The 19,917-nt window shown below is 34.7% G+C and overlaps 1 protein-coding gene across 2 annotated transcripts in view; it reads right to left on the bottom strand.

Annotated features, from left to right (window-relative positions):
• LOC123554647 (protein bunched, class 2/F/G isoform-like) overlaps nucleotides 1–19,917 on the bottom strand; it is an 80,182-nt gene that overhangs the window by 33,521 nt on the left and 26,744 nt on the right. The window contains exon 1 of one of the 2 annotated variants that reach the window (XM_045344906.2): nucleotides 6,107–8,336. The exons of the other annotated variant lie outside the window; for it this stretch is intronic. Within the exon in view, the coding sequence (XP_045200841.2) occupies nucleotides 6,107–7,236 (1,130 nt within the window). The 5' untranslated portion in view covers nucleotides 7,237–8,336. Of the gene's footprint in view, nucleotides 1–6,106; nucleotides 8,337–19,917 lie in introns of those variants that run through there. 2 annotated transcript variants of the gene reach the window in all.

Here is a 19,917-nt window from a genome sequence, read left to right as displayed (position 1 = left end):
AAATAAAGTGCAATTATTACTGATGAATGAGGCAGGGTATACCAGACAAATGATATATGGATTTTTTTTTTTTTTTTTTTTTTTTTGGTAGAGAAAGTAAATATCTGGTTCCATTTATATATAACTATCATAATGCAATTTCATGTTCAAACTGAATCATGTGATAAGTTTCTCCATTTTGTTTATAACTACTGTGAAATCATTAGTATTCGTGGCGGACTAATTTTCGTAGATTTCGTGGTCGAGTCACTCCATGAAATTTAATCCCAACAAACAAGTAAAACTAGAGATGCTTTTGAGAAAAGCGCATGTCTCCCACAACTGCCCCTATGAAAAATGTTAGTTTCTCTAGATTTTTTAGACGAGTGGATCCAATTAGATGGTCTGGATGAGTGTGGATCCAATCAGTAATTCAAGGGCCATAAATCAAAAGTGCCTGGGCGGATTTGGCTAGTTATCGAACCTGGGTAAGATCTTATGGCCAAACACATTTTGTTCAAGTTTGGTGAAGATCGGATGAGAAATGTTCGACTTAGAGAGCGGACAAGACAGACAGATTTTTTCGGTAATTCAAGGGCCGTAACTCTAAAATGCCTAGACCGATTTGGCTAGTTATCAAACTTGGCCGAGGTCTCATGGTCAAACACATTTTGTTCAAGTCTGGTGGAGATCGGATGAGAAATGTTTGATTTAGAGTGTGTACAAGAGTAAAAAGGCCGATTTTTCGATAATTCAAGGGCCGTAACTCCAAAATGCTGGACCGATTTGGCTAATTATCGAACTTGGCCAAGGTCTCATGGTCAAACACATTTTGTTCAAGTTTGGTGAAGATCGGATGAGAAATGTTTGACTAAGAGTGCGGACATGAGTAAAAAGGCCAATTTTTCGATAATTCAAGGGCCGTAACTGCAAAATGCCTGGACCGATTTGGCTAGTTATCGAACTTGGCCGAGGTCTCATGGTCAAAAACATTTTGTTTAAGTTTGGTGAAGATTGGATGAGAAATATTCGAATTAGAGTGCGGACAAGAGTAAAAAGACCGATTTTTGGTAATTCAAGGGCCATAACTCTAAGACGCCTGGACCGATTTGGCTATTTATCGAACTTGGCCGAGGTCTTATGGTCAAACACATTTTGTTTAAGTTTGGTGAAAAGCGGATGAGAAATGTTCGACTTAGAGTGCGGACAAGCTTTGTGACAGACACAGACACACACACAGACTGGAGTAAATCAATATGTCTCCCACACCACTGTGTTGGTGGGAGACATAATTCCTATTCATTTTATGTTCAAATTTAAGTTGAAATCTACAAATTCATATCCCCTCGAAATTGGCTTTTTGGACAAAACCACGAAATTTTATGCCCATGAAATTAAAGTGATTATACAGTATATCATGTGGCAACTGTCATGTCTATTTCTCCATTTTGTTTATCTATTATTAAAACATATAACCCGTTTTAACACAGAACAATAATGATTCAAGAGCTACGTAAGATCAGCCTGTAACCCTTTTTTAGGTACATCACACTTATAGGCCTTTTTTTTCCAATTGACATCATTGAGTCAATGATTATTGCGAAATCTGTCGTAAATCTATTGTTTTCCGGAATGAAACGTAAGGAGAAAGAAAATGGGAATTTTCCGAGCATTTTAACTCTTAACAATGGAAAGGATAGTCCTTTAGTTTTCCAAGTACTTAAGAACATTAAATTTTGAACAATAAAACAATATCACAAAATCTTTCTTCCTTATTCAGTCAAGTGCAGAAACAAGGCTCTTGAATGACTATTAACCTCTTAAATTACATTTTCTTCATTGTTCAGTTAAATCGACAAATTTCATCGATTAGTTATTTTCCTTCTTCGACTGACACAATTTACAGTCGAATTCCCATAAAAAGACGCAATTCGCGCCATTTTGTTAAAGGGATCATGGTCGATTTACTGGATCAGGAATAACTGCAAACAGACAGTTTATATCTTCCATTTTCAAGAAGATGTCTGGACCATCAATCACATCACTGCAGGGCAACAACCTCTTAAAATAAACACAATTTGGGACTTTTGATATTGAACTCTTATGGCATTTAAATGAGCCGTGCCATGGGAAAACCAACATAGTGGGTGTGCGACCAGCATGGATCCAGACCAGCCTGCGCATCCGCGCAGTCTGGTCAGGCTCCATGCTGTTCCCTTTTAAAGCCTATTGGAATTGGAGAAACTGTTAGCGAACAGCATGGATCCTGACCAGACTGCGCGGATGCGCAGGCTGGTCTGGATCCATGCTGGTCGCACACCCACTATGTTGGTTTTCCCATGGCACGGCTCATTTATAGCTTATCATGACAGTCAATTCAAATCTAAATTTCTTCTGTTGGAATTTATTCATAAAGATGCAAGCCAAAATTATACACTTTAACTTGCCAGAAAATCATTTATGGCTATAATGAAAAGATCTCTTTACAATTATATTTTCTTTTATCATTAATTTTTAACCGCATTGCTAAGTGAATTTGGTACACTTGACCAAAACTTATATAACCCTTAATATGCTGGACACAACTGATGTTGCCTTTGTGACCAGTGCAGATATCTTTTTGGTAAGCACCCCTTTTAACAGTAAATGGTACTGTCCAAACTGGAAGACGGACAAGTCCATTATAGAAATTTAGCAGGGTAAGGGCTATTTCATGGAAATGCATACTCCTATATGAGAATACACAATATTATTGTGGTAATTTTGTTGTTCCATTTGGACAAAATCTCCCACAGAAAAGGTAGTGACCCTATAAATTTTGCAGTACAACTCAAAACAATGATCAGAAATTAAGTAGGGATCCCCCCCTCCCCCTCCCCCACAGACTTAACTTCATTTCAACCTTCATCCAATTCAGTCCAGTAATCAATGAATTTTATCAACATGCAAAATTAATGCATTACTGGGCCCACCCATACAGGTTTACACCTAATACAGGATGATTGACAAAATATCCGGTTACAACCGGATTTAATTGATATATAACCTGCATGTATGTTCTGTAACCTTGGCAGCTAATTATCGTGATACTGTTTTGAATTATTTATTTCATTGGATTCGTGCTGATAAATGAATAATCATAAAATGTTTGTTTTCATTGTTGCTAAGATAATCAGCATAAATTTTCAGAACAGAATAATTTTATTTCACTTTAGTTAAGTTGTACATGAAGTGTTTGTGGGTTCAGGTACACCATGTTCTCCACAAGTAACAGGTAACTTATCCACATGAGGCAGTGGTGGAGAATAAGAATAATTTTCAGATTATGATGATTTATAATCAAACTTGTACAAAACAACTCTCACCCTGCCCGTGTCTAAATAGCCAATACCCATACCTTTGCTTTGGTTTACTACCACTTTTAAGTCTTGCGTTTGATCCCGAGAGAGGGCAAGTTTTCTGCGTGACCTGGTTTTGACCATACAAAATGAATCTAAAATCATGTAAGGAAGTTCTTTACCTCACAATTTTATCTTCTTTCATGGCCTACTGGGAACATAAACAAATTTTTCGCGCCCTGTGTGGCTGTGTTTGCCATATGTAAAGCGCCTTTGAACATGTTTATCATGAAAAGGGCACTATATAAATCTGGTATAATAATAATAACAAACATCTTTAATATTTCTACAGGACATTTATATTTAAATGAAACAATCTTTAGACTGCCTGATAGCTAAAGAAGCTTGCATTTTGAAATTTACAAAAAATTATGTTCTCAGCATCTTAGTTTAATATTCTGGTTTATTGGTCCTCTCCAATCATTAACTTAATTCCCCCAAGATCAAAGCTATACATGGTTTTCATTGTTGATTTGCAATATTAATTAGCTCCATTGAAGGGATGAAAACCTTGAGAAATTTCCACCTTTAGTAGCTTCATGTATACGGATGCACTTTTATTACCAAGAACACAACTGTAAACAAACTGATGTGCTAGAATTTTCCAATTACATAAAATATTCTAAAGCAGCCGAGTGTGCAAAATATGCAACAGTGGGAGCATCATGTAAAATAGACATCTTGCTGCGCTACCTCATAAATTATTCATTATTTCAATGAATACATTAAACTCGTGTAATTTTTTTTTCTACGAAATGGGATTTAACAGTTAAGTAAACTGGAGAACCATTACGACTACAGAGGTGACCTCCCTTGCTTAATACAATAAACTGCAAGGGAGACAACAGTATCATCATTTATGCCTACAACAATTAACCCTACAACAGTAATGCCCCTTACTAAGTCTTGTACTTCTTGATAAGCAGCTGTCAGCATTGTCAGAAATAATCATACATTATTACATTCTGTTGCCAAAATCTTTTTGTCTAAATGGATTTTCTAGTTTTCTTCTCGAAAAAGTGTTAGCTATTAATGGTTAAAGCTGTATTAAACAAATGGCTCAGACAGAAACACAATCTGGTTGCTAAGGACAGGTGACTGCTTAAGACAAGCCAAATTAGAACAAAAAGTCAAATATAGAAGTCAGCTGATTGGCTGCTTAAGGCAAGTATCGTTTAACACAGATGGCCACAAGGACTGTCTGAGGTTCGACTGTACACCAATAGGACAAACACAAACATGACTGACTGTACAAGAACCAATATTTTCACACTGAGACAGGGGACCAGTCTTGCAATGCTGCTAACCCTTACCCTTCTAAATTTCTATAATGAACTTGTCCATTTTTCAATTTGGACAGTACCTTTAACTGTTAAAAGGGGTGATTACTAAAAAAAATACTGACTGGATAGAGAACAGTGCAGATCATGATGGATGTGCAGTCTGATCATGATCTACACTGGTTGAAAAGGCAGAATAAATAGTGTCCAGCATGAGAAGGGCTAATTTCGAAAATGAGTTCAAAAATAGCCAATAAGACACTGCAGATTTAAGACTGGTCTCCAAACTTGCGTTTATTACCAGTACCTTGGACCCATCAGGTACCAGCTCTTGCAAAGGATGGTCTTGCCCACACCTTCATTTTGCCAAAATAACAACTTTGTAATTTTATAGCGAAGCTGTCAACTCTATAATCATGCAAAGTCCACTTAACACTCACTCACAAGTGAATTAACGAATGAATCATCAAATTATACATTCAAACAGCGTAATCTCAAAGAAACCATCTATAAAAGGCTTAATGAGATTCATTTCGTCTCCTGAATATTTTAAAATAAAAATTAAAGCCACATGAATTAAAGTTACCTGAAAACATATTGGACAAACTCCCATGATGATTTTGTACATAATGTATGACAGCTCCAAAAATTATTGAAAGAGTTATAATTATTATCTCATTCACGCATTTTTTAGTATTATTCTGTGTGGTTCAAACACCCAAGCAATGAGCCTGAACAAACTGAATAAATTATCTTTTTTTTTTTTTTATTTCCCTTGCATACACTATTTCATTATCGAAGTGCATTCTCACCCCAATTATATGAGATTTTCTCATGTCATGTTTTTCATTTTTCTATCAGACTCTTGACAAAAGTCATTTTGAAATTTCATTTTCCTATTTCAGAACTCAGGGAACTTTGTTGTTTTAAACCTGTTAGTTGAAATAAACCCCTCTACGATGTACCCTATGCTCTGCAGTTCATACTGCCAAGAATCTCAGCCTAGTTATTTAACAACAAAATGACCTAAACAAAAATTAATAAAAAAATGTTTCACATTTCAAACAAATCAAGCCAAATTTAACATCATTTTTTGAGAAACCACTTTCACTTGAAGCTTTTTCAGAACATAATTATAAAAAATTGTGTTTTATTTGATTTCGTACCCTTTTTTAAAGCATGCTTGAAAACTTTGGTACTATTAAAACGGTAACATAACTGTCACCTAAACACGTCATAACTGACAACAAAAAGTAGCCACACCTAAGATGAGTAATTAAAAGTTTTGCATCTATTTCTAGATAACTCTAGCAAAGCTTATATACAATACAAGCACTTATTATCTCCCTTACAGTGATCAGCCATTCGCTTTGCATTGTATGTTTTCCTGTTGACAACTCTGGCAAAGCTTAATACAAAACAACCACATGTTATCTCCCATAAGCTTACCTTAAATTGTATGCAGTCATTGGACACACAGCAGATCTCCTCTTTTTCTCATCTTCACTTTCATATATATCAACATGTGTACTATGCACTGTATGTCTACGTGGCCTACGTTCAGTAATACAGTTACCACCTTTGGCACCACTTTCCACATTCTCTTTAACTGTTTTCTTACTAATGTTCACTTCCTGAACATTAAATCTACCTATCTTTCCTATATCATGTTTTTCCACCTTCTCTACCTGATATTCCTTCTCATCCTCTTCCTTTAAATTCTCTTTAAACCTTTCTTCTTTAAGTCTTTCTTCCTTCTCCCTCATATTCTTTTTCCTTATTGCTGCTGGTGCTTTCTTTAAACCAACGTATGGTTCATAAATACTCTCTGTATCCTCAGATGTAGGTATCTTCTCTTTCTTTTTAACCTCATTGTTTTCTGAATTCATTCTAGGAAGTGGTGTTTCAAATGTAACACGCTTCTTTATTTCAGGTGATTTAGCTTCCTGTATATCAGTAAGTCCATGAAAATATTCAGAAGAATAGGAATGAGTTTGTGGGTTTGTAACTGGCACGAAGGACTGCATAGATGCTGGTCTTCGTGGCTGATATTCCACATACTCTACACCTGGTTGCATCTGCTGAATTGGACGAACAAGCTGAATTTGTTGAACAGGCTGTTGAGATTGCAGCTGAGAGGGCTGGGTTTGCACATTTTGCAGAGTCTGCAAGTGAGGTTGTTGGTGACGTGTCTGAACAACTGGTTGCTGAGCCTGCATAGAATAATATGGCTGAACTTGCTGAACTGGACGATAAGATGGAGACGGAACTTCCACAAAGTAAGACTGATTTTGTCCATACTGCTCCTGTGGATCTATAACTGCATACTCTTCCAAAGAGTATTTCCTAAACATATCATCATCGGCTGGAGGTGAAAGATATTCATACTGGACATTACAAGGTGCAGGATTGGAAAACGCTGCTCGTCGTCGCACAGGAATAACAGGAGATCCTGGCATAACAGGAGAAGTGTTCACTGGTTGCAGAACATATTTACGACCTGGATACTCCTGTAAGGACAGTCTTCTAAATGGGGAATCCTCCTCCATTAGTCTTCTGAATTGGGAACTGTCCCCCATTGTCTATTTTTTAAAGTATACCTTGATAACAAATACACCCAGTATATAATGATACTGATAAAACGTTTTACAGGATATAAGCAGGTTGCCAAACAACAGTCCACAACACCTTTTAATCAAATAAATAACATGCAAAATTTATATATCAGTCTTAAACACATTGATGTATTCCTCACAACCTTCAAGTTTATCCTCCAAACCACTTAATGTTTCAAATATATCTTTAGGTGTATATATACTTGTTTTCAAGAAATAAAAATTTTCCTTGACAAACTTGACAGTCTCATTTGAATTACTTAAAGGCTGAATTACATCTTAATTTAATGACATTGTCACGAGTTACACAACTTTTTGGCAGAATATATGATGTTGCAACCACTTAATGCTTCAGTTCAGCTTTAAACAATGGTTTAATATTTATAAAGCAATGGAAAAATTTGCATATTTGTCAGTTTACACTGAGAAAAAAACTGCATGTTTACTTAAAACTGACAGATTGTTGTTCAAAATCAAGTCAGAGTTACACCAAATTAATCATTTCATTTTCTGTCTCAAAAGATATATTCTTAAGGCGTACATCAAGGAGCAGTTTTCTAGCCCATTCTATTTCTGTTATTTATCATCCAATTATTTCCAGTAAGAATACTAAGTGTTTCTTGTGATTAATCACATGCTATCATGCTCAATCCATTTTAATTTAACTGCCTATTAGTAGGAATCACTTTCTCAACATAAATCTCTACAGTATATAACATTTTACAGAATGTCTTGTCTACACAATTATGCTATTCAGTTCTGGACTATCAAGCTGTATTTTTTTGTAAATCATCCCATTATCGAACAAGTAAAACCCACAGTAATCTTACAAATCTAAAATCCACCTGGTATAAACTTAAGAAACAAAAGTTATCACTGAAATATATACTCCATTTTTTACACTTCTTATTAAAACCAGTAAAAGCTGCTTGATTTAGTCAAGGATTACATCAACTGGCAATTACATATTATTGTCTACCTATCATCAAAATAAGTAAACAAGTCACATAAAAACTAACATGACTGTAAAACAGGACACACTTGTAGGGAAAAAAATGTACATAGGAGCTAATTGTTCAACCGTTATTACTGACTATTTCATCTCATTCATCTTTGTTAGTTATTACCAGCTTCTGTCAGTCTATATGCTAATTTTCTTCTTGTATCAAACAAAAAAGACTGAGGATATAATGCAAGGTTACAAAATTCTGAAACACGATTTTGCACATTTTATGGTAAAATATACGATGATCAATCAGCATGTTTGATATCTATAGGATCTAATGGTCATTATACAATCATGTAAAACATGATCTACTGCTCATCATAAACTTGTCATTGACAAGAACATATAAATAGAGTTGGTAACTGTCCATAATAAATCACTCAACATACATTCTGTCTTGTGTATACTGCTATAACTTTGACCTTTAAAAAGTTCTATCAAAAACATTTTATGACAGTTTTGATTTTGTTTATCCTTCTCTATGGTGGGTGGGGTGTGTGCAAAGTTATGTCATATTTGTTTACAAATGGAATTCATGCTTTATAATAAACATGCAGTAATTTTTTCTGTAAATACTTGTGTATAATTTACATTTGTTTTACCCCTAGGACTAGTCCAAATAATTGTACTTAAGAGATGAATATCATTATATCTTATTTCACCTACAGGTAGACCACGTAAAATATCAGAATGTAAAATCAGTCTACCCGAGGTCTCATTGGTTAGACTACCCTAGGACCACCCTCACTTCATGGATGTGCATTATACACGAGTATAGACGACTTTCCTACTTCAAATCAACAAATCAAGACTAGTGTGCTTATGATTTCTGCCATTCTGGTAAAGGGAAACTACTCTCTGTGCCAAAGTTCCATAACAGATAAGGGTGGTTTATTTGAACAGTCTGTCATAGCATTTCATTAAAAGAAAGGCATTTGTTCTATTAGTTGAAAAACACAGTTTATAATACAAGAATAAGAATATAGAAAGACAGGAGCTGTCACAGGAGACAGCACGCTCGACTATTTCGATGCTGGATAGTGAAATTTGGCACTTCTGAGGAAGCTGGAGCTGTCACTGGAGTGTTTAATGACTAATGTTGATAAAGATATTGGACAGTAGCTTCCGTCTGTGTCAAAAGTAAAGTAATAAGAGAGTTACAGATAAAGTGTATCAAAACAATAAATAAGTATAATTCTAAGCAAAAAGGGGGCCTAATTCATGAAATATTGGTGCAAGAGTGATGCACCTTGTGTCATATGATGTGGGTGATGATGTGGAACAACTACTTTAAGTTTGAATCAAATCCATTTAGTAACAACTTAGATATAGTGAAACTGCACCAAAACTTTAACCTGAAATTCAAGTTAAAAAGGGGAGATAATTCATGAAATACTGGTGCTAGGGTTATGGCCCTTGTGGCATATCGTGTGAGTGATCATCATCAGATGTTGAACAACTATTCTAAGTTTGAATCAAATCCTCTGTAATAACAATGATATAGTTATAATGCATCAAAACTAACCTTAAATTCTAAATAAATTCAAACAAAGTCATGAACAACAGTCATGGTCAGCTCATGAGGTTCATGAAAACTTTGTTTTTAAATAGTTCCTGCATTTGTTGCATGTCATCAGACGTTCATTAACCATGGGCCATCCACAAACATCAGCTTGTATATGAATATCAACCCAAAATGCACTTATCGTTGCTTCATGATTACCGTAACCTTTGGAGAGCAGTTAAAACCAATTAAACCTAACCCCTACAAATTTGCTGGTACCGATTCAAAGCTTGGTTGACTGAGGCAATCGTGATGAAGCGTCAGAGGACAAGCCACAATAGAAGTGGACAGGATTCAAATCTGGGGCCTTCAACTTTGTAGGATATCATCTTGGCCAACTGGACCAATGTGTCCACAAAGTCAAGACACTCTCGGACTCTCCTAGGACCAATGCATTTCCCAGACCTTAACAAGACCCTTCATTAATGGTTTTTTGTTTTGTTTAGGGTTTTATGCTGTTTTTCAACAGTATTTCAGTCATAGAAAGTAATGTATAACCAACAAAAAGATTGTTTTCAACATTGTACTTACATTGCACTTATTCTGTTATGTGACAACCTCCGTGTTGACATGTAGTCTTTACTTGGTGGTGGAAAGCTATACACAGTTCTCTCCCCTGACACAGATTGAGTTGCCACTGAAAAGCTTCCATTCTTTAATATGTCAACTTTTCCGTACACTGACACTTGATTTTCCGACACGGGACCTAATTTTCTCACAACACTAACATTATAACCTTTAGGATTTGCCATTTTGCGAAGTTGTAATCTTATTTTAAAACATCCGATTATTTTCACAACATTTTAACGAAAGACAGGAAGTCAAAGTAATCTTGTTTACCATTATCCATTTCAAAATAACCGCATATTCTTTTCGAACTAATGAGACTCTCAGTGTGAAAAAATAATTTCCTACGATATCCCACAGGAAATTGACATTTTTCAAACCCGGCAACCACAAATTTCCAACATCAAAATAAACACAAATTTCCCTTATGTCCATTCAATATTTCTACCTGGTTAAATCCGAATCCCACTGGGGAAATATTCAGAGCTTAAATCCTTACAGAAATCCAAAATTAAATCTATCTTCGGAGGTGTTATAACGTAAAGCCTGATTAACTCAATATAGAACTTGAATAGTTTTCAAACGGTAAACTGTATCCGACTTTATTTGTTTTGAATCACAACAACCGTGCAATAACGAGTAAGCGGCTGTAGAAAATAATGCACATGTTCAGTACATGTACCACACTAGCTGTTTACAAAATATTTTAATAGCTACAACTTTTAAATACACAAAGTCATTATGAAACAATTAAAATGCTTTACAATAACTGATGTGTATGAATTCAAATCCGTCCTTATCTAGTCACAGTTATAACTAAATATGCTTCAAATCAGCACATGACACCAGATAAAGATCAGAGTTGAAATGAATATATACAATTTAGATATTTATATACAGTAAACAAAACATTGCAGTATTTCGGTCAGTCTTGAAGACGAGAATGATCAACAAAATGATACCAATGTCATCCTGGCATCTGACTTATGAAAACATTTAATGTATTCAAATGTTTGTATTTAACATTTTTTTTAAACACAAACTTATGCACTCCTACACTTGCCCACAGTCAATGTACTGTGAAATGATAATATAATCCGTGACTAATTCATAGCTGGTAAAGATCAGGTACATCTGCTTGAGCAAAATATTCAAATATTTTTAAACTCTATCCGCCAAAACTCCATTCATCATATTTTCAAAAGCTGTCAAGAAACCAATCAAAATTTAGTAGAAAAATCTATTTTTACAAACTACATACGTGTTTCCACTTTTTATAAAAAGTCATAATCCATCATTAAATGATAAAATGTAAGTGTTCATACATTTAAGTCACATTTTTAAAAATGATCAAAATGTTCAAATATTTTCAGTTGCATATTCTTTGCCTGATCGATTCAATATCAATTTTAACTTGGTTTCAATTTCACCTGTAAAAGTGTTTTGAACTGTCTAAACCTAAAATACTACTTATGTTTAATAAACCAACTGATTATGTTCCCTGATATAATAATATTCTCAGAAACACCTGTCTAACTGCCAGGATTCTTTTTTTAATTTTTTTCCTCTCAGTAAAATGTATCATCATTCTTCCTTCCTATCATTAATAATGCTTGAATGATTCGTTTATTTCATTATTGTGTTATTTCTGGCAGAAAATTTCCATTACATTTCCTCCATTAGTCAAGTAAGAGAAGAATGGGAGCAGACTTCCCATTTTGTCAAACCATGTTTTTGTAAAGAACAATTCTGTGTCAATACTAATTCATTTATATAGCGCTCTTACAGAAGGATAGAACCATTTTTGCTCGTCAAAGACAAAGTTAAGCCAGCAGTTTTCTGAGAACTGTTTAAACTGACAGTATCGTTTTAATGTGACTGGCATTCTAATTTTCTTACCTCCAGACCAGCATTCTAATTTTTTTACCTCGAGAGACCTTTTACCGACAATTAACTTGAGACTGGCATTCTAATTTTCTTTGTTAATTCTAGTTTATCACAGATCCATTGTGAAGCAAGTTCTACATCTTATATTATTCAATCTTGGCACACCTCATTCCTGATGGAATCCATTGCCACCAGGGTATGAGAGAAGAGAAGCCAGTTTAATTTTCTTACCTAGAGACTGGCATTCCAATTTTCTTAATATCAGAATGGCATTGTTATTTTCTTAACTTCAGACTGGCATTCCAATTTTTAACATCAGAACGGCATTGTTATTTTCTTAACTTCAGACCGGCATTCCAATATTCTTAACTTCAGACTGGCATTCCAATTTTCTCAATTTCAGACTGGCATTCCAATTTTCTCAAATTCAAAAGAGCATTGTTATTTTCTTAACTTCAGACAAGCATTCTAAATCTTAACTCAAGTAAAATTTCTACCTGAACTTGTTTACCAAAACAAACAAATTTTTTAAAACCATTTTGTCATATGTAATACAACCAGCAAAGACGTCAGCCCCATGTTGACAAAACAAAATTTACTAGTTCACATTTCTGATATATCTTTTCTTTTCTTTTTGTCAGGAAAATACAAGTTTACTTTTATTACACCAGTCCTGTTCTTGAGTAAACAGAGAAAAAAAAAAACAGTTTACTTTAAGTTGCACATGTAATTATAACTGATATCATGTTTATTGAGAATGTTTCTTTTTTTTCTGAAATAAATGCCCTAAGGACATCTTATCTTGACATTACACTAATTGTTGAACACTGCTTAATTGTCTCTTGTGACTGTGGCTATTCAATATACATTTGTAACAGCAGTAATTAAGAAACAGATTATAAGAATTAAGTATATTGTTCCCCATCTTTTTATGAAGTCCTGTTTGTTTTTGTTTTTTTTCCATATGGACTAAGGGAAATAATCCAAAAAGTACAATTAAAATACCAATTCAGCATTTACCTCCCTTCATTTTATTTTCACAGTGATAAATTTCAAGTGTGTGTTTACCAATATCTGTCCAGGCCTGGAAAATGCAGAGAATTTTAATTTTCAGGAAGTCTACTACAGACTAAATTACTCTTGTTAATGTTTCTGCGATTTTGCTGATTGTAGAACTTTCTTCCAGAAGGTTCATACAGTGTTTTCAGTAACAATAGCTGAGTGGTTAAGGTTGCCGACTTCAACATGCTGTGGGTTCAAAATGGTTAAACCTCATTTTGAATATAGAACTCATGTGAAGAAGTTTATTAATCTGGCTGGCTTACGAAAGTTTACAGTTCTATCCCTTCCTACTCATGCTTTAAACATTATGCCCATGCTTAAACCCAAAAGAAAAGAAAACGTTTTTGATCTATTCTTTATAAAAGAAAATACAAATACAAATCTTACTCTTGTTAGTTAATTCAACACTAAACAGTTGGCACAAGACTTCTGGAAGTCTTTTTTAAATAGGCAATGCCAAAAATTAGGTCACCTGTGACAGCTATACTTAGACAATGTCTGTCAGTCTGTCAACAATGATGTTTATTTTTGTCTTCATCCTGAGGAAGAATTTCTTCTCAGAGAAACCAGTCTTACAGTTAGAAATAGATATCATAACAAGAGCACCGCCTTGCAGGTGCTGACGCTCATCTGATTTTTTTAAATAATAGAAAAATTGTCCTACCCATGATTTTCTAAGTCCAAAAAGGGCCATAATTCTTGCAAAAAGCAGGACAGAGTTATGTTTCTAAATGAACAGGGTAAGCTTATGATGGTGAACAAATGTTGAAAGTTTCATAGCAATAGCTTTGATAGTTTAGGCGAAAAGTTGACCAAAACATAAAACTTAACCAAGAAATCTGATATTTTCTAAGTCCAAAAGGGGCCATAATTCTTGCAAAAAGCAGGTGGAGTTATGTTTCTTGCTGTACAGGGTCAACTATTGATGGTGAACAAGTTTTGCAAGTTTCAAAGCAATACCTTTGATAGTTTAGGAGAAAAGCTAACCTAAACATAAAACTTAACCAGGCAACCCTGACACCGATCAAGTGATGACAATAACTCATCATTTTTTTTCAAAAAATCAGATGAGCTAAAAATTTTCAAGAAGTGCTAAAAGAGGATATCATGACAGACAGATTTATATACAAACAACACTCAACGACAGATGTGTATAAGCTATACTAAAATTTATAGTTTTTTATACCAGATAAAAACATATAAATAATAGGGAAATTATTCCTATCCACAAGAACTGTGATTTGAAAATTAGATTATACCAAGTTTTCCTCAGCTTGTAACTCAGACAACATAACCTATGTGAAACAAAGCTTGACTTTGGATGTTTTCTATACCCAGGATTGGAAAAGAAACTGGTAGTCCAAGCCCTCACAACAGATAGATCTGCAAGGCAGGTTGCAAACTACTTCTTCCCCATGAAAACTTCTAACAAACAGCTAATATTTACCATTTTCTACTGTACTTAACCACCATTATTACCAAGAACTGATTGATTTTCCTTTCCTGGAAGAGTATAATTCAATTAGATAAAGGAACAGCCAATTTAACTCAATGATCTATAGCCTATACCATCTATCAATTTCAGCCTATTTGTGAAAATGCTAGGATAAATACCATTTATTCCAAAAGCAAATTATTTTTGCCCTGCTCTGTTATTTAATCATCAACTTCCAAAAACATTATCTCTTCAGCAATTTTTGACACTGAGTTGTGACCTTGACCTTCAGCCAACATGACTCAAGAGTTCTGCACATCGTCTTGATGAGGTTATAACTTGAGTCAAGTTTCATGAAAAAACCTTCAAAGGGTTTAGGAGATACAGAGCGGACACTAAGTGTTACGGACGGACGGAAAGACGGATGAACAGACGAAGACCATTCCTATAATCCCCCACCACTCATTGCTGGGGATTAATAACGGTTCATTCCAAATATTTCTATCTATAAAATATTTACAAACCACTGAATATAACGGAAAAAGAAAAACAGTTAAATTCTTAAACTCTGACCTAGCTATTAATAGACACTGATTGACATTAAGATCATGAGGTAGAAAATGCCCCCACTAAAGTGTATTTTTTTTTTGTTTTTGCTGTATTCAGAGTCACACTGATGTAGTGACTTTTCCAGCTATTTCATGGTTGGAAGGATCCTATATTTCCCATATGGCACTGCTTCAGTATGGAACCAACCTGGATTGAGGAATATACCATATTCCAAGTAAGATGGGAAGCAAGTGAATCACAGTTAGCAACCTTAACCACTCCACCCAGGTATAATAATAAGGCCCCTCCACTGGAGTAAAACAGAAGAATTTCCATGGTATGACCTAGTGACCTACTTCTTCATCCAGCTGTCCCATTTCCATACATGTCCTAGACTTCATAAAGGAAAGAATTGATGTCTATGTTTCATAAAGATCAGGTAAAAATGTAGCATCTGTAATTATTAGATTTTTTCTAACCTTTGACCCTAGTGACATGTTGTTTTTTTTTTACCTAGGGACAAGTAGGGTGCTTTCATTTTTATATTATGAAGACAAACATTCTGACCAGGTTTGTTTATCTGGCAAAAAATGTAGCCTTTGGATAGGGGTGAGTATTGCCACGAAAACTGGTATTGCGATATATTGCAATATTGTATGTGAATATTGCAATATACTGCGATATATTGTACCAGTTATTTAATGAACAAAAACATGACAAATCATACTGTTTTTTCAAATTAATTCAATTAAAAATGAGTAAAATGACTAGTATCAACAACACGAGTGTTTGCTCGACCCTCTCAATAAATAAAAATACCAGTAAACAATTTCAGATCAAATTGAAAGCTTAAAACCAAAATGCTATAACGCTGATTACTGGATATTCAAAAGAGAAAGTAGACTGCGTCAAAATATTATTTAGTTTATTGTGCGGCACTACATTCAGTTTACGGATACAATCATATAACACAGGTTGCTCAATTCACCGATTATAAACGAGGAAAGTGGTATAGCTGTTGTATGAATAATAAATTCTAGTTGATAGAAAAATTACTAATGAGTCGCTGACAAATTGAAATACGAAATTATATTTATCTAAATTTTCTTATTGGTTTTATTATGTGGAATTGGGTCTGTAAAATAGCTGTAAACCAGTCTGCTACCTGCACCAGAAATGAAAGGAGAAAAATGAAAACAAAGTTGAATCGTGCTGGCAAGAAAAGGATCTTTTTGTGAATCTTCTTGGTTTACGTTAGTGTTACTTAATGTTATAAAATAACCGGTATTCGAAAATCATATCGCAATATCGTATCGTCGGGAAAAACATCGCAATAACCGGTCTACCGCGGTATATCACCCACCCCTACCTTTGGAATACTGACCTGTTCATATAGTGGCTACATGACCTAGTTTCTATATGATCTAGATTATATGAAGACCAATATTCTAAACTAGGTGGTATATAAATGTGAATTCTTTAGAACAAGATGTTTCTATTAATTACCTAGATTTTTGTTCCAGATGACCCATTTTCAATTATATTTGTTGACACAAACAATCTGACTACTCAGTCTAGAAGAATCTTCTCTGATTTGACCAAGTGACCTAGTTTTTGACACCAGTCGAAAGAGCATTGATCTGCATGAGATTTTACTGGCACATTCTCTTGGACTAGTAGAATCTGTATTCTGTAACCAGCAAAAACTAAGTTCTCTAGAGTATTAACAATTCAGAACTGTAGACAATGGAAGACTGTTACCAGATCATCCGCTTATACTAACAACTCACCCTGGATCTTTTGATTTCGGAAAGCTAAAATAACAATCCTCAAACACGGGAGACTAAGTGGTGCTGGGGTGTACAGCTGGACGGTTTCTCCGGAAGAATGATTCAAAATAATTTCTTTTGGAATTTGTTATGGATTATTTTGTAGCAGGTACGGAGATAGCAAACAAACATTTTCAAAAGAAGTCCATCCTCTATAAGTAGAGGAAAATCGTAACTGTTCTGACAGAAATTAAGTTTTGGAAAGGGACTGCATGAAGGGGCCACACTGCTGGACTGTTCAGCACCTTTAAAAACTCACCATTTTTAACAAGAGGACCATGATGGTCCTAAATCGCTCACCTGTCCCCACATGACCCAGTCTTGAACTGAGTATGACGTCGTTTTTTCTATTATTTGACATAGTGACCTAGTTTTTGAGCTCATGTGACCCAGTTTTGAACTTTACCTAAATCTCATTAAGATAAAAATTCTGACCAATTTTCATGAAGATCCATTGAAAAATATGGCCTCTGAAGAAGTCACAAGGTTTTTCTATTATTTGATCTAATTACCTAGTTTTTGAAGGCACATGACCCAGTTTTTAACTTGACCTAGATATCATCAAGGTGAACATTCTCACCAATTTTCATGAAGATCTCTTGAAAAATATAACCTCTAGAGAGGTCACACGGTTTTTCTATTTTTAGACCTACTGACCTAGTTTTTGACCGCACATGACACAGTTTCGAACTTGACCTAGATATCATCAAGGTGAACATTCTCACCAATTTTCATGAAGATCCATTGAAAAATGGTCTCTAGAGAGGTCACAAGGTTTTTCTATTTTTAGACCTACTGACCTAGTTTTTGACCGCACATGACCCAGTTTCTAACTTGACCTAGATATCATCAAGGTGAACATTCTCACCAATTTTCATGAAGATCTATTGAAAAATATGGCCTCTAGAGAGGTCAAAAGGTTTTTCTATTTTTAGACCTACTGACCTAGTTTTTGACTGCACGTGACACAGTTTCGAACTTGACCTAGATATCATCAAGGCGAACATTCTCACCAATTTTCATGAAGATCCATTGAAAATATGGCCTCAGAGATGTCAAAAGGTTTTTTCTATTTTTAGACCTACTGACCTAGTTTTGGACCAAACGTGACCCAGTTTCGAACCTGAACTAGATATCATCAAGGTGAACATTCTGACCAATTTTCATGAAGATCCATTGAGAAAAATGGCCTCTAGAGAGTTCACAAGGTTTTTCTATTTTTTAGACCTACTGACCCTAGTTTCTGACCACACGTGACCCAGCTTCGAATCTGACTTAGACATCATCAAGGTGAACATTCTGACCAAATTTCATGAAGATCTCATGAAAAATATGGCCTCTAGAGAGGTCACAAGGTTTTTCTATTTTTAGACCTACTGACCTAGTTTTTGACCGCACATGACCCAGTTTCAAACTTGACCTAGATATCATCAAGGTGAACATTCTCACCAATTTTCATAAAGATCCCATGAAAAATGTGACCTCTAGAGTGGTCACAAGCAAAAGTTTACGCATGGACGATGGACACCGCACGATCACAAAAACTCACCTTGTCGCTTTGTCTTTGTTTTGATGCATTTGCAACAATGTACCAGTGTTTAAACTTAACATAACTAGGTAAAACATCATTTCTGACAATTGTTTACATTCATTTCTTTACAAATGGTATTCTTTTTTAAAGGGAGACAACTCCTTAAGAATATTTTAAGTATCCAATTTTATGGGGCAGAACAGTAAAACATGTATTGGACAGAATAAGTTGTTTATCAAGATGTTGTTTGTTTACTAATAATTTCTGTTGTTTTGTGATATACTGCTAAACCTTAAGAATTCTGAAGTTCTCATAACAAAGTTGACTATCTTATTTTCTATCAATGTTAAGAATAGTTTCTATATCATGTTTGTAAATGACTAGCTTAATATGTACATGCTTCTTCATGTCAATGAACTTAACTATCCAATATTTGTGCACAGGTGACGAAATATGCAGTTCCTCCATAACTATTTTGTTTTTATTCTCTTGTGGAATGATATTAATAATTATGATGGGCCAAGTATGCCACAAACTGACAATAGTAAACTCATATTTCACAGAGGTGAAAATAATTAATGGTTGCCAAAAACAATGTCACAGAGGTAGCCAAATGTCATTCATGATTCTGTACGTAGGGGAATGACATTACAACTTCTGGGTCAATTGTTTTGGGAATTTACAGGCATTTTTAATTTTTAGATAAACTGGAAGCTGGGACTGAAGGTTTAAAGTCATATATAGCTGAATTGTTTGATTTTCTTGGAACTTGGAATAGATTTTGAAATAAGCAAGATAATACATGACCCAACAGTGATTTTTTTTGCGCCAATTTGACTCCAAAATTCGGCGTCTTCCCAACTGACAAAAAAATGGTCAAAATTCCCAAAAGATGCTTCAAAATTCCCCAAAACAAGATGATTTTTCCCAATTAGATTGATTTCTTGTGAAAGTTGAACTAAAACGATGCAAATAATCATAAAAATTCCGACTCTAATAATGGTTTATTCGCAGAATTTTGTTGCCAACTCGAAACGCGTTGTTTACATAAAACAGGTCACGGCATAGTACGGCATTTAGTATGACTTTCATCACGGTCGCTAAATGCTTTTTCATGCGTCAAAATGGGTCGGGAAAAAAATCGTTAGAAACTTACCTAAATTATCGAAAAATGTTGCATAATTCCAAATATTATAATAAGAAAATAAAACTAAA

Source organism: Mercenaria mercenaria, chromosome 7, assembly GCF_021730395.1.
Source record: "Mercenaria mercenaria strain notata chromosome 7, MADL_Memer_1, whole genome shotgun sequence".
NCBI classification, from domain to species: Eukaryota; Metazoa; Mollusca; class Bivalvia; order Venerida; family Veneridae; genus Mercenaria; species Mercenaria mercenaria.
The sequence above is the reverse complement of the archived record's forward strand: the minus strand, read 5'-3'. Positions and strand labels throughout refer to the sequence as shown.